The 14,184-nt window shown below is 52.6% G+C and overlaps 4 protein-coding genes across 4 annotated transcripts; 3 read left to right on the top strand and 1 right to left on the bottom strand.

Moving 5' to 3' along the window:
* Positions 1 to 1,147: 1,147 nt before the first annotated feature.
* Positions 1,148 to 4,726, top strand: CAOG_01265 (hypothetical protein; the record flags this gene model as incomplete). The annotated part of the gene is made up of 17 exons (XM_004349735.2): positions 1,148 to 1,329; positions 1,397 to 1,468; positions 1,540 to 1,611; positions 1,679 to 1,750; positions 1,827 to 1,898; positions 1,964 to 2,035; positions 2,101 to 2,172; positions 2,234 to 2,403; positions 2,463 to 2,712; positions 2,786 to 2,857; positions 2,925 to 2,996; positions 3,063 to 3,134; positions 3,200 to 3,271; positions 3,340 to 3,411; positions 3,483 to 3,554; positions 3,614 to 3,783; positions 3,858 to 4,726. The coding sequence occupies 17 exons, from the start codon at positions 1,148 to 1,150 to the stop codon at positions 4,724 to 4,726; spliced, it is 2,505 nt and encodes an 834-aa protein (XP_004349785.2).
* Positions 4,727 to 6,453: 1,727 nt separating this feature from the next.
* CAOG_01264 (hypothetical protein) lies at positions 6,454 to 10,161 on the top strand (the record flags this gene model as incomplete). The annotated part of the gene is made up of 16 exons (XM_004349734.2): positions 6,454 to 6,632; positions 6,701 to 6,772; positions 6,839 to 6,910; positions 6,994 to 7,065; positions 7,131 to 7,202; positions 7,264 to 7,335; positions 7,399 to 7,470; positions 7,534 to 7,605; positions 7,671 to 7,742; positions 7,819 to 7,884; positions 7,956 to 8,027; positions 8,093 to 8,164; positions 8,230 to 8,301; positions 8,367 to 8,438; positions 8,517 to 8,686; positions 8,747 to 10,161. The coding sequence occupies 16 exons, from the start codon at positions 6,454 to 6,456 to the stop codon at positions 10,159 to 10,161; spliced, it is 2,694 nt and encodes an 897-aa protein (XP_004349784.2).
* A 147-nt stretch (positions 10,162 to 10,308) lies between these two features.
* On the bottom strand, positions 10,309 to 12,682 carry CAOG_01263 (hypothetical protein). The gene is made up of 2 exons (XM_004349733.2): positions 11,356 to 12,682; positions 10,309 to 11,258 (listed from the first exon to the last, which is right to left on the bottom strand). Exons 1-2 carry the CDS (start codon positions 12,644 to 12,646, stop codon positions 10,516 to 10,518), a joined length of 2,034 nt encoding a protein of 677 aa, XP_004349783.2. The 5' UTR covers positions 12,647 to 12,682; the 3' UTR covers positions 10,309 to 10,515.
* A 377-nt stretch (positions 12,683 to 13,059) lies between these two features.
* On the top strand, positions 13,060 to 14,097 carry CAOG_01262 (hypothetical protein). Its single transcript, XM_004349732.2, has 3 exons — positions 13,060 to 13,085; positions 13,600 to 13,703; positions 13,798 to 14,097. The coding sequence occupies exons 1-3, from the start codon at positions 13,083 to 13,085 to the stop codon at positions 13,922 to 13,924; spliced, it is 234 nt and encodes a 77-aa protein (XP_004349782.1). The 5' UTR covers positions 13,060 to 13,082; the 3' UTR covers positions 13,925 to 14,097.
* Positions 14,098 to 14,184: the final 87 nt, after the last annotated feature.

The following is a 14,184-nucleotide window of genomic DNA, read 5'->3' as shown; positions in this document are numbered from 1 at the left end:
ACGCCTACGCATGCATGTTCAACAGAGCCCCTGAGCCGAGGCGACGCAGGATGCCTTCACATGCTCCAAGTACAGCGATGCGAGACTTGCCCCAGACCCAGTTGTCAAAAGCCTGTGGCGGGAGGGGGGGTGGGGAAGGAGAAATCCAGTTGCGTGACACGAGCGGCACAGAGTTTTCAATTTGGCCAAACACAATAGGACACGGGAAGGGCGGCCATGGCTGTCGTCTCCCAATGATCAATTCGTTCATTGCCAACCATCACTGCGACTGTTTCGCTGGCCATGTGCGAGCTGGAGCGTCGTCGCAACACGCCCTTAGATCGAATAGATCGAATAGATCGCGACGATGGTTTGATCATTCATTGTTTTTTTTTTCTCTTCTTCCCACACACTCTGTTTTTTTTTTTTGCAGCAATGGTAAGTCGGCCAAAATGCATCGTCCATCCAACCCAAAGGCAGCGATTGCACTCTTCTCTGCCGATTCTCTCGTTTGTGCTGAAGTGGTCTCTGCCGCCGTGCTGCTTGAGTCGGATGTGCTGCAAGGTGCGGGAATTGGCTATCTTCCGATCGTCTTCCTGTGCCACTCCTGTCGTCGCTGCCTTTCTGTCTCTCTCCGCTCTGATCCGCTCACGCGTCCTGCTGCATCAGGCCAACATGATCGAGCAGAAGCAGTGGCACAGCGGCAGGAACAGCGGGGGGGGGACTCTGTGTCTGGCAGTGCAGGCAACGGAAACAACAAGCAGAAATAAACAAAACAACAAAAACCAAAACAACAAAACAACAACCAAAACCAAAACAAACACAAAACACAAAACGAGAGGGTCGCTGATGATGATGCGCCATCTCTTCCCTTCCCCCTCTCAACCTCCCCCTTGGCTCTCTTGAGGCCGTAAAAATCAACAAAGACAGTTGGAATCGCTTCAAGAAAGCGCGCGCAGGGGGGAGAGGCAGGCAGACAGGACACCTCGGAACAGTCGTTGTGACGCTTCTTTTTCCCCCGCTAACCCAGCTGACGGTAGCTGAACTCTGCGGCCGGCGGGTTGCAGCCCATCCATCCGCACACAACTGGCATGCAGTCCTGCGATGTTGCGGGCGAGTGTTTGTTGACAAGCTGCGGGCTCACCTTGTAAATATCTCTGCTCAACAGATGGCAACCAACGGAATTGCCTTTGGGCTGCTTTTGCTGCTATGCGGCGTCGTCCATCACGTCCAGCTGGCACAGGCCGTCGATGCCTGCACCGTATGCGATTGCACGGGAACTACTGTCGATTGCGCTGGTTACGCTCTCCCGACCATTCCAACCGGAATCCCAGTCACCACAACCATCCTGTACGTGTTGCTGTTGAGCACAAGTTGAATTGAAGCATCGTCCTTCTGATGGGAGCACGTTCGATAGGGATCTGCGAGGCAACGAGATCAGTAGCATCTCTGCATCTTCATTCACGGGCCTGACTGCGCTGACTACATTGTAAGCCAGCAAAAGACATGAAGAATCGAACCCTCGCGGCCGCTCACTCGTTCGAGTCTCTCGATCTTTAGATATTTGCATACCAATCAGCTCGCCAGCATTCCCGCAAACTCATTCACCGGCCTGACTGCGCTGCAATTCATGTACGCAAGCACAAACAGGAGGAATCACACCCAGACGGCTGACTCATTTGCGACTCGTATCCTGTAGATCTCTCTCCACCAACCCGCTGACCAGTATTGCCGCAAACGCCTTCTCAGGGCTGAGCGCGCTGACACAAATGTAAGCACGCAAAGACCAGAGGAATCTCGCACAAAAACAGCTCACTCGATTGCGACACTATTTTCCTATTTTGCAGGAATTTGGACAGCAACCAGATCACCAGCATTTCCGCAAACACATTCACAGGCCTGACTGCGCTGACTACCCTGTAAGCACAATCAAATGTATGAAGAATTGCACACAGCCGGCTCATTTGTTTGCGACGTGATATAGATATTTGTCTTACAACCAGATCACCAGCATTGCGGCCAACGCATTCGCAGGCCTGCCTGCGCTGACTACCCTGTAAGCACAATCAAATGTATGAAGAATTGCACACATCCGGCTCATTCGTTTGCGACGTGATATAGATATTTGGCTTACAACCAGATCACCAGCATTGCGGCCAACGCATTCGCAGGCCTCACGGCTCTCACCCTCTTGTAAGCAAGCACTCTGTGAATGCGCGCATTCAATTCTCTTCTGACTTTACGGTATTTGCAGGGCTTTGAATGACAATCCTGTCGCCACTTTGCCGCCTGGTCTGTTCAAGGGATTGCAAAATGGCCTGTATTTGTCCGATATGAACCAATACCTGGGTCCCAACAACTTTACCTTTGGTAGCAATACTGTCGCTCCGCCTAGCACCTACGGCAGTGCAGACACTCCATACAGTAAGTTCCGATATGACTGCAATCACAAGGTGATCGTTTCACTGACAAGTGTTTTGCAGTGTGCGATACAACTTGCGCCACCTGCTATGCATCTGGGTCTGCTGCGTGTTGCGGAATCAATTGTCTGGCCTGCAGTTCATCCGCTGTGTGCACTCAGTGCTATGAGGGTTACGGCTTGACGGGTGGATCATGTGCTCCGCTTGCTTGTGGCACTGGCGGTGTGTGCACTTGCACGGGAACTGCTGTCGATTGCGCTGGCCGATCTCTCACGACCATTCCAAGCGGAATCCCAGTCGACACAACAGAGCTGTAAGCGTTGCCGTCAAGTTAACCTTGAATTGAATGAAGCTTTGCCCCCTCATCATTGGTCTGCGGTCGATAGGTACCTGCAGAGCAACCAGATTACCAGCATTTCCGCCTCTGCTTTCCCAGGCCTGACTGCGCTGACCTACGTGTAAGCAGGCAACGGCATGAAGAACCACTACAAACATGGCTCACTCGTTTATCAACTCGATTCGTAGGGCTCTGGAGAACAACCAGATCACCGTCATTTCCGCAAACGCTTTCTCAGGCTTGAGTGCACTGAACAACTTGTAAGCAACGCAAAGCCATGAAGAGTCTGCATACAAACGGCTAACTTTGTCGGCGTCTATCTGCAGGGCTCTGGACGGCAACCAGATCACCAGCATTTCGGCGGACACATTCTCCGGCCTGCCTGCGCTGCGTGCCTTGTAAGCAAACAAAGCCATGAAGAATCGCTCGCAACCCGCTCACTCGTTTGCGACTCGATTCGTAGGGTTATCAACAACAACCAGATCGCTAGCATTCCGGCAGATGTGTTCACCAGCCTGACGACGGTCGTTTCCTTGTAAAGTAACACAAAAGCATGAAACAATCACACACAAACCACTCACTCGTTTGCGACTTTTTCGATAGGGTTTTGGGCTACAACGAGATCACCAGCATTCCAGAGTCTGCATTCGCAGGCCTGAGTGGGCTGGAGAACCTGTAAGCAAGCAAAGTTTCAAGTTATGAAGGATTACTCGGACGGCTCACTCGTTTTGCGACTCCTTCTGCAGGGCATTGAATAATAACCAGATCACAAGCATTCCCGCAAGCACATTCGCAGGCCTGACGGCGCTGACGATGCTGTAAGCAAGCACTCTGAAAGCACTGATTCGATTCACCTCTCACATCAAGTCACTCTTAGGGCGTTGAATGACAACCCCCTCACGACTCTGCCGCCCGGTCTGTTTCAGGGCCTGCAAAATGGCTTGCAGTTGTCGGTTTCGTTCCCGTATCTGGCCCCCAACAACTTTAACTTTGATGGACACACTGTCGCTCCGCCCAGCACATACGGCAGCGCGTCCCAGCCGTACCGTAAGTTCCGAGATGATTGAAATCCCGTATGATCATTTCGCTGACATTTGTCTATCTTCCAGAGTGTGATACAGCCTGTGCAACATGCTATGACGCTGGGTCCAGTGCGTGTTGCGAAACCAATTGCCTGTCCTGCACTTCATCGTCCGTGTGCACTCAGTGCTATGAAGGATATGGCGTCCTGGGTGGATCCTGCGCTCCGCTCTCTGTCGTCGCCTCCGTCGCCTCCGTCGCCTCCGTCGCTTCAGTCGCCTCCACGCAATCCGCCTCGGTTGCGTCTCTTGTTTCCGCTACCTCGGCTGCCTCGGCATCATTTGCTTCTCTCGTTACTGCGTCATCTGCGTCCATTGCGTCCGCATCAGTCGCTAGTGCCTCGTCTGTGTGGCAGACATCGGCTGCATCTGCCGCATCGGCGTCCGTTGCATCTGCTGCAGCTGCATCTTCGGGTGGTGCATCTACTGGCGCTATTATTGGCGGAGTGATTGGTGGTGTGTTCGGTCTCCTTTTGTTGGTTGCGCTGGTTGTGGCAATTCGGCGTCGTCGTCGCTCTCCAAAGGCGTTGGCAACCACCATCTCAGCCAACAAAGTGCGCGAATCAGCCTCCAGCTCGGAGCCAACCTATCAGTCGATTGATCACAGCGGCAATGTGCTGAACGCGGCCAATCCAACCTACGAAGCTTTGTCTGCGACTGGTGACCACGCCTTGTACGAAGATGTTGGCGCCAAGCCCAAGGCTCATGTGGTCTCGTCTGAACTGGTGTATGCCAACGCATCCGAGTCTGCATACGGTGCAACGCAAGCATCGGGCAGCGATGTCCAGTACGCCGATCCCTCGCTGCCCAATCCCTCGTCTGTTCGTGCGCCGCCCGCGTCCTCAACCACCACTTACGCGACGATCGATGTTGCAGCTTCCGCGCAGACCGGAAATGCCGATTCCGTGTAGCTTGCTCTTGGATGGTTTCCAGTTCGACTGTCTTTCTCGATGTTTTTCTGTGCGTCTCTTTGTGCTCTGCCGTCCTTTTGATGTCTGTTTATGTCTGTTTGTTTTCAATACCCAAATCGACAATTCGACAGAAATGAAGGTTCAATTTGGTTTGCAGTTGTTCTTCCTTCAGCCGCAGCATCAAGTGAAACAGCGCCCTGGCAGCTCGAATGCATGAGCAGAGGGGATCGGACGATCAAACGAGCTGAAGACGTTGTCCGAAAATTCCTTATTTGCTTTGTTTTGTTGACACGCGAGAACTGGTCAAAAACAACAAAGCGCCTGGCGTTTCCGAAGGTGCCGCCCTTCTATTCCTCTCCCGCCTCTCTCTTCTTTGGATCCGAATCTCGGGTTGGCGAATGCTTCGGCTATTCTCCGGGTGAATAGATTACTTTCTTGGATTTGCTGCACATGAGCGCATTTTCACAAAACGAATTGCGATAACAGCAAAATCTTGTGATTGTTGTTTTGTTTGTTCCTTTTTCCTTTTTTTTTTGTTGGTTTCTTTTTTTTTTTCCCCCTCGACCAGCTCAGCTGTCCTTGTGGTTTGACTGCGTCTCAAGTGGTACTTGTAAGCAATCCGGGCGCAGCAATCACTGCAGTCCGTCCGCAAGTGAACAAGTCGTTTGTGTTTGTGCGCATGTGGCGCGTTGTGTGTTGAAAGTGTTTTGGTTTTTGCTCTGTTTTTTTTTTTTTGTCTTTTTGTTTCTGCCGTTCTGATTGACCATTCTTACCGGCGTCGCAGCGACGAACTGCGATGTGCAGGTTCACGCAGTGGGTCCGATTGTTCTCGCTCAGACTCGAGAAAGGGGCCCCCAGCCAGAATGACCCATCACAACGGCATTATTGCTGGTTGATCAAAAATGGTGAACGGTTCACTCCTTCTTTTCTCTTTGCGTTCTTGTGGTTTTGTTTCTTTCCCCTCTTTTGGTTTTTTTCTTGCAGCAACAGTAAGTCAGCCAAAGCGCATCGTCAATCCGACCTCAAAAGGAGTGAAGTACTCTTCTCGTTTGAGCTTCTCGTTAGTTTGGAAGCGATCTCTGCCGCATTGTATCGTGCCGGCCACGAGCAGTTCAATGCGCGCATGTCTGGCGACCCTTTTTGTTTTCGCTCATGTGCGCTTTTTGCGCCGTCTTGCCTTCTTTCTCTGTCTCTCTCCCCTCTGATCCTCGCATGCGTCCCGTTGCAACAGTACTATAATTTTATTAACCAGGAGCAATAATGGGGCGAGGGATCCTGAGTCTGGCCCTGAAAATCCCCGAAGAGAAACTACAAAAAAACAACAATTGCCAAACCCCGCATCGAAACCCTTTTTTCGAAGGTCTTCAAAGTGTCGTCTCGTTCTGCCGCTCTCCTAAAACCCGTATTATGTCAAAGGAAAAAATAGTGCGAATGATCGAGAAGGGACGTGCGGGGAGGGACAAACAGGTCGCGAAGGTTGTGTGGAAGCCCGAAGAAGGCGGGAAAAAAACAGGGGGGGGGGAAAACAACAAACCGCATCCATCCGCTCAGCAGACACACGCATACTCGCATACACTGTTCTCGCGGGACAAGAACAAAAGAAGCAGCTGGAAGTCATTCATCCACACATAACTGTCTTTCAACAGGGTGATGTATTGCGAGTTATTTGGTACGAAGATGCGCGCTCACTTTGTGCTGTCAATGTCTCTAATTCACAATCCTCAAAGATGGCGACAAAAGGATTTGCCTTTGGTCTGCTTCTGCTACTCTGCGTGAGTTATCACGTCCAGCTGGCACAGGCAGTCGATGCCTGCACCACGTGCACTTGCTCGGGAGCGACTGTCGATTGCAGTAACAAACCTCTCACCGCCATTCCAACCGGAATTCCAGTCACGACAACGAAACTGTAGGTGCTGCCTTTCGAGTTGACCTTGAATTGAAGCATTATCCTCTTCATTTGGTATACGTCGATAGGATTCTGTACGGTACTGGAATGACCAGCCTCGGTGCAAACGCTTTCGCCAGTCTGACTGCGCTGACTTACCTGTAAGCAAGCAACAACATGGAGAATCCCACAACAACCGGCTCACTCATTGGCGACTCTATTTGTAGATCTCTGCAAGCCAACTCAATCACCGACGTATCTGCAAGCGCATTCACAGGCCTAAGTGCACTTACTTGGCTGTAAGCCAGCAAAAGACGGAAAAAAAAAACAAAAAAAAAAAACCACACGCAAACTGCTCACCTTGATGCGACTCTATCCCTAGATCGCTGAATTCCAACAATTTTGCTGGCATTCCCACCGCCGCATTGGCAGGCCTGACTACACTGACCTACCTGTAAGCAAACAAAGAAATGAAGAAGCACACACCAATGGCTCACTTTCATGATCCTCGATCCGAAGTGACCTGACAAACTGCCGGATCGCCACCGTTCCCGCAAACTCATTCACAGGCTTGACTGCGCTGAAAACCTTGTAAGCAAGCAAACACATGACAAAGACCACAACCGCGCTCACTCCGCAACTTTATCTGTAGATCTCTGACATCGAATCCGTTCACCAGCATTTCGGCAAACGCATTCACCGGTCTGACTGCGCTGACACTCTTGTAAGCAAGCAACGACACGAAGAACACATTCAACTCGCTCACTTGTTTGTGACCCATCTGTAGAAATTTGCAAAACAACCAGCTCACCAGCATTCCCACAGCCGCACTCCCAGTCCTGACTGCGCTGACGAGCTTGTAAGCAAGCAAAGACATGAAGAATCAAGAACAAGCCGCTTACTTGTTTGACGCTATCTGTAGGCAGCTGTGGAACAGCCAAATCACCAGCATCCCCGCCTCTGCATTCTCAGGCCTGACTCTTCTAATCGAACTGTAAAGAAGCAAAGTCTTGACGAATCTAGCACAAAAGACTCACTTGTTTGAGACTCTATCGGTAGGGATATCTCCAGGAGCAAGATCACCGAAATTTCCGCAAGCGCATTCACAGGCCTGTCTGCGCTGACTTGGCTGTAAGCAAGCAAAAAGAACCAAAACAAAACAAAACCACTCATCCCAACAGCTCACTCGTTTGCGACTCTGTTCTAGGAAGCTGTACAACAACCAGATCACCAGCGTTCCCGCTCTCAACTACCTGACTAAGCTGAGAATTTTGTAAGCAAGGAAGAGCCATGAAGGATCACCCACAAACGCCTCACACGTCCGTTGACGGTATTATCCTGCAGGCGCCTCGATACCAACCAGATCACCAGTGTTCCTGATTCTGCATTCGCAAACCTAACTCAGCTGGGACAACTGTACGTGAGCAATAGCCATGATGAAACACACACACTTGCTCACTCGTTGGTAATTCTGGCTGTAGATTTTTGCAAAGCAACTCAATCACGAGCATTCCTGCAACCGCATTCACGGGCCTGCCTGTGCTGTTTTCTCTGTAAGCAAGCAAATACCCAAAGAAGTACCGACCAACGGCTGACTCATTTGTGACGCCGTCTGTAGAGATCTGTCACTCAACCAGATCACCAGCATTCCGGCTTCGGCGTTCACGGACCTGACTATGGTGAATCGCATGTAAGCAAACAAAGAAAGGAAGAAGCGCACACAAGCGGCTCACTCATCGGCGACTTGGTTTGTAGATATCTGAACAGCAACCAGATCACCAGCATTTCTGGCTCTGCATTCACACACCTAAGCGTGTTGACACAAGTGTAAGCAAACAAGGCATGAACAAGCCTTTTTACGCACTGCCCGTATTCGATTCAAGTCTCATCTCATGTTGTGCTTAGGGCTTTGGAGAATAATCCCTTCACCACTTTGCCGCCTGGATTGTTCAAGGGCGCGATGAACAGCATGGTTTTGTCGATTTCCAACGCTTATCTCAGCCCCAACAACTTTACCTTTGGTGGGAATACTGTCGCTCCGCCGAGCACCTACGGCGACGCGTCCCAACCGTACAGTAAGTTCCGAGATGACTGCAATTTCCCGTGAGAGCATTTCTCTGACGTTTGCACTACAGAATGTGATACAACCTGCGCTACCTGCTACGGTGCGGGGTCCAGTGCGTGCTGCGGAACCAACTGTCTGACCTGCACTTCCTCCAATCCCTGCACTCAGTGCTATGACGGTTATGTTTCGCTGGGCAACTTCTGCGTCGCTTCAGCCGCGACCAACGCGTCTGTCGCTTCCGTCGCTTCTGCCGCTTCCGCTACCTCAGCATCTGTTGCTTCTCTCGCCACTGCATCCACAGCTTCAATTGCCTCACAGCGGTCCGCATCTGTCGCTTCCGATGTGTCTGCAACCTCGGCTACATCAGCATCCTATGCTTCACTAGCTACTGCATCCTCAGCTTCTGTTGCCTCTACGGCGTCAGCATCTGCCGCTTCTGATGTTTCCGCGGCCTCGGCTTCCTCTGCATCCCTTGCTACTGCATCGTCAGCGTCAGAGCTGTCCGCCTCTTCCGAGGCTTCACTCGCTGCATTTTCCGCGTCAATGGCTTCACAGGCGTCCGCATCGGTGGCTTCAGATGTGTCCGCGACCTCGGCGCTCTCAGCATCCGCTGCTTCACAGGCGTCCGCATCGGTGGCTTCAGATGTGTCCGCGACCTCGGCGCTCTCAGCATCCATTGCTTCTCAGGCGTCCGCATCTGTCGCTTCCGATGCTTCCGCTGCTTCGGCCTCTGTCGCTTCCGATGCTTCCGCTGCTTCGGCCTCTGTCGCTTCCGATGCTTCCGCTGCTTCGGCCTCTGTCGCTTCCGATGCTTCCGCTGCTTCGGCCTCAATTGCATCTCAGATGTCTGCGTCAGCCGCCAGTGCTTCATCTGCGTGGCAGACATCTGCCGCATCTGCTGCGTCCAACGCCCCAAGCAAATCAAGCGATGCATCTTCCGGAGCTATTATTGGCGGAGTGGTCGGTGGTGTGATTGCACTTCTCCTGCTGGTCGTGCTGGTGGTGGTACTTCGGCGCCGTCGCTCTCCAAAGGCATTGGCAACCACCATCTCAATCAACAAGCTCCGCGAACCGGCATCCGACACGGAACCGACTTATCATTCCATCAGCAACAGCGACACTGTTGGCATCCTTGAGAATCCAATGTATGAGGCTTTGTCCGGCAATCACGCTCTGTACGAGAACGCTGCCTCAGCGCCTGCGGGCTCGTCGGAACTGGTCTATGCCAACACATCCGTGCCTGCGCCCAACGCATACGATAAGCTTCAACCAGCTCCGGATATGCTTTATACCGAGGCATCTGCGACTGCCTCTCGCGCACCGCAATCGTCGGGAAGCGGTGTCGAGTACGCCAGTACTTCGCTGCTCGCTGCGTCGTCTGTTCGTGTGCCTCCCGCGTCCTCCCCGACCACGTACGCGACGATCGATGGTGCACCTTTGGCCCAGACCACCTATGCGACGATTGAGAATGCCGATTTCGCCTAAGCTTGCCCCTTTGATTGACTCGTGTTCGCATCCCTGCTCGATCCTTCCCTGTCTTTGTCATGTCTTTCCTTTGCTCTGCCATCCGCATGCATGGCGCTCTGATATCTGTTTGTCTCAATAAACCTTTGGAAACTCAAAATCGTGTGTGGCAAGGACTCCCCCGCCTTCATTCATGGTAGACGCCGTGTTGCAATTGCTAAGCTACTTGACATTCAACTAAAGATGCGTGCACATAGCATTGTTTCACCTGCGTGCCTCTATCGGACAGCAAGCCAACTAACAACATCAAACAGTACTTCGAATCTTGGTTAAATAAGAGTTCAGAGATGCGCCGGTGCATCCCCGTCAAAAGATTCACAGGCGATACTCGCGACACAACCCTTCAGCAAGCAAGTTGGTCATCATGTTGTTGAGCGGCATATTGACTTGGTCTAATGGCGATGGTCGCGCCTCCTCGTCATGCTTTGCGAAATGACACTTGCATCTGTCCTGTATTAGCAGCCCTGCTGCCGGGAGAACGGGTTGCATGGAGTCAAACCATTGAAAGCCGCAATTCTTGGTCATGGCCTTGCACTGGTGATTGGCTCCTTGGTCTGACACGGTAGCGTCGTGCGAGATGCTCGGTGAGCGCGACTTGAACACGACTGTCAAATGAGTTGGCAGCGGCACGAGCGCACAGGTGTCGGCTGCGTTGACAGTGGCCTGCCTCAGTTTGTCATCGGTGCACTCGTCCAGAGAGGTGACCAGATAGGGCGATGAGCTGGGCGAGTTGAGCGCGGGAGTCCAGCTCCACTCAGACCCACCACCACCAGCACCACCACCACCATCACCGTTGTTGCCTCTTCGAAGCAGCTCGCACTGATAAGCGCGCGAAAGGACGGCCCTGACCTCGACCGTGTAGGCGGGCAGACAATATAGGCCCATCAAGGCAAAGGTCGTTTGTCGATCGAGCTGTCCCACATCGCGCAGACGCTGGACTGCTTCCACGAGCCGATCGCGGAGCATAGCGGTATACTTTGCCAAAGGCTGTCGTTGTGTTATCGTAGCAAAGTCCGGCCAATAATGAAAGTAGAGAGTCGAGTGATTGGGATTGTACTCTTCTCACAATCCGAGCGATCAGTCAGAACAGCCAAAAACACCAATAACGCCAAAAACGCCAATCAGACACACACACCCTCGCTCTTTCTCACTCACCTGGCGCAAGGTCTGTGGCGGTAAATACTTGCTCATGGTAGAACGAATTACTCAGCGGGGTCCACAAATCGGTGCCCGAGATCTCCGCTAATCGGTGAAACTCGGTGCGCAGCGTCGAGTCGCCGATGAAGACCATGGCCTTGTTGCGTATGCATTGCTCGAGCTCTGCGCGATGAGGGCCGGACATCATCCAGGCAGACCGACAACCTGGCACGTGCCATCGCATCGTGCTCCAGTCGCAAGTCTGCATGCCGGGGTCGTCTTCTTGGATGGAATCGCACGGCGTGCTGCATCGAATGAGCAACCGCCCTTCGGTGGCCCGCACGACGGACTGCGTGGCGCTGGAATCGCACCGAGCCTTCACAAACGTTCCAACAGGCTGGTCGAAGCAATGCCCATTGACTTGCATTGGCTTGCACGGCGAGATTGTTCCCGCCCGAATATGTCGCAGGTGCAGAATGTACTGCTGCGAAAAGTCCTCAATGAGCAAACGGCTCGCATTGTGCACAGTGTGCTGGTACTGTAACGCACGGTCCCGCGTCCTGTCGCGCATGGCACACAGATAGCTCTGCTTGGCCTCGACCTGGCTTCCCGGGCTGGTGGGCGTGACGATGGACGAAAACCAAGGCCAATCGTGCTCGACCAGCGGCACCAGCGCAGCAGCATCGTCGTCGTCGTCGTCGAGGCCCGTGTCCGGCAATGCAGTGCTCGTCGCGCTCTCTTGGGTGGGTGCTTGAGCCGATGTAGGCGCTACTGGGTCGCTGGGTGAGCTTGCAGAGGCGCCGCTCCCACGTAGCGAGCCATTCTCGTTCGTTCCCTCGCCTTCCGATTCCTCGCCTTCGCCTCCGCCTCCGAGCTCATCTTCGCTATCTGCCTGGTCGACGACAAGTCCACCGAGTCCTGCTGTTGGCTGGGCCGAGCCGTAGGAGGAGCCGAGCTGCTGCCATCCGTCGCCCACGTCGGGTTCGATGGGAGGGCCCACTTCGACCGCATCGTCCGCATTGTCGTCGTTGTCGTCGCCGCCCACCCGAGCCACGGCGCTTGGTGCTTTGCCAGTGGACGTGTCTTGCTCGTGCGACGTGTCTGGCAGCACCACTGGCGGCGGCATGTCGCTGTCCGGGGTGGGGTTGGGGTCGGCGTTGGCAACCGCGTTCGCTGATGAACCTGACAAGTCCGCATACTGCAGGACGATGCCGCCGGGCTGCCCGCTCCACACCAGAGTCGAAACAACCCACAGAATCACACCGAGCGCAAGAGCAATGCGCAGCTGCTTTTTGACCTGCCACGCCATATTCGGGGAGGGTGAAAGGGCTCTCCAAACCGCGCGATTCAAAGGGGGAGTGAGAAGGCGGGGTTGTGGCTCCAAAAAACCTGTCAAAACCAAATTTAACAAAAACAACAACATGCCAAAGTCAAAAGCTCCGAAAAACATCACAACTATTTGCAAGATGTGCGTTGCGTCGGACATGGCTTGAGTGTTGTTTTTGAAGACGCAGCTCGGGAGCGCGGGGAAGGGGGAGAAAGAGCTGGTGAGCAGTTGAAATTTGAGCGGGATGGACGAAATTTGAGCGCTTTTTGTTTGGATCATGGCAGAAGGATTTTAGAGCCATGAATTGATGCAGGCAACGCAGGTATCAAGAGCGAGCGAGATGAGGGGGCAAGTAATCACTCGACATCCGAACAAGACCCAGATTCAGTCTCAATTTTTACTCTTATTTTTCTATTCAATGGTCAGTATCGGCTTGATTCCTACCTTTTCTCAATTCCTTCTAGTGAACAATCCCTATGTTTTTTTTTTGAAACTTTTCTCCTTGTCGTTTTTGAGCGTTTTCCTGCGCCTCTCCTTCCGCGCACTCGACGACCGTTCCCAACAAACGCACAACACTGGTCCTACAAGTGTTTGTATCATGTCCTGTTGGGGGGGGGGAGGCGGTGTCGCGGTCTGATCGCTTGGCAGAGATCTCCGCCTTCTTGTTCACTCACTCTCTGACGATCATCTCGCTTTGATCTCAATCTACGAATCCCAAACAACTCTGTTTGCTGCTGCTGCTGCTTGCTGTACTACTGCTTCTGCGAAACCAAAAAGCGTGGTGTGGTTGTGCTTTTGTCTTTGTCTGGTCAGACAGCAGTAGCAACAACTCGCTCAATGCAAATCCACTCAATGCAAATCCACTCAACTCGCTTCCACTTCAACTCAACTTGCACCTCAACTCACATATCGCTTGTTATTTGCAAATGCAATAGGCTGAGTACACTCCGTACAACGCACCGCTCAACCCGGCGAGCTTCTCCACTCTGGCCTTCATCCTGATTGTCATCGGACTGATCTTTGCCGGAACGTTCTTTGTGTAAGCCATCATCATCAACGCACTCCAGGCGGGCGGTCGTCCATGACCGTGGTTGGATGGAGGTCTCACTGTTGCTTCGTGCTCCCGCTTGCAGGCAGCAAGTAACCACATCCAAGCAAAACCGTAACCTGGTGCAGGAATTGTCGGGCGCCGGCTTGGCTTCTGTCTTTCTCGGTTTTGGCACGCTCTTCCTCCTGCTAACAGTCGGCATCTATGTCTAACATCCAACGAAAACACGATTGAGACACGATTGTGGCGAGCGGTGGACGCCCCTCTTTGTTGACGACCGCAAAGGCCACAACACCAACAAAAAAAAAACAAACAAAAGATTCAATGATAAACAGCTATTCAGTATTTCTCAATACACTTAACAAAAAACATTACAAAAGTAACACGATCAAGATCAACATGGAAACAGAACTGGGCGAAGCATGGAAGAAAACGCTCTCCGCGCGTAAAAAGACATCCAAAACAAACAACA

The sequence above is a fragment of the Capsaspora owczarzaki genome (assembly GCF_000151315.2).
Source record: "Capsaspora owczarzaki ATCC 30864 unplaced genomic scaffold supercont2.2, whole genome shotgun sequence".
Lineage (NCBI taxonomy): Eukaryota > Filasterea > Ministeriida > Capsasporidae > Capsaspora > Capsaspora owczarzaki.
Note: the sequence above shows the minus strand (reverse complement) of the source record. Positions and strands in the feature narration are given on the sequence as shown.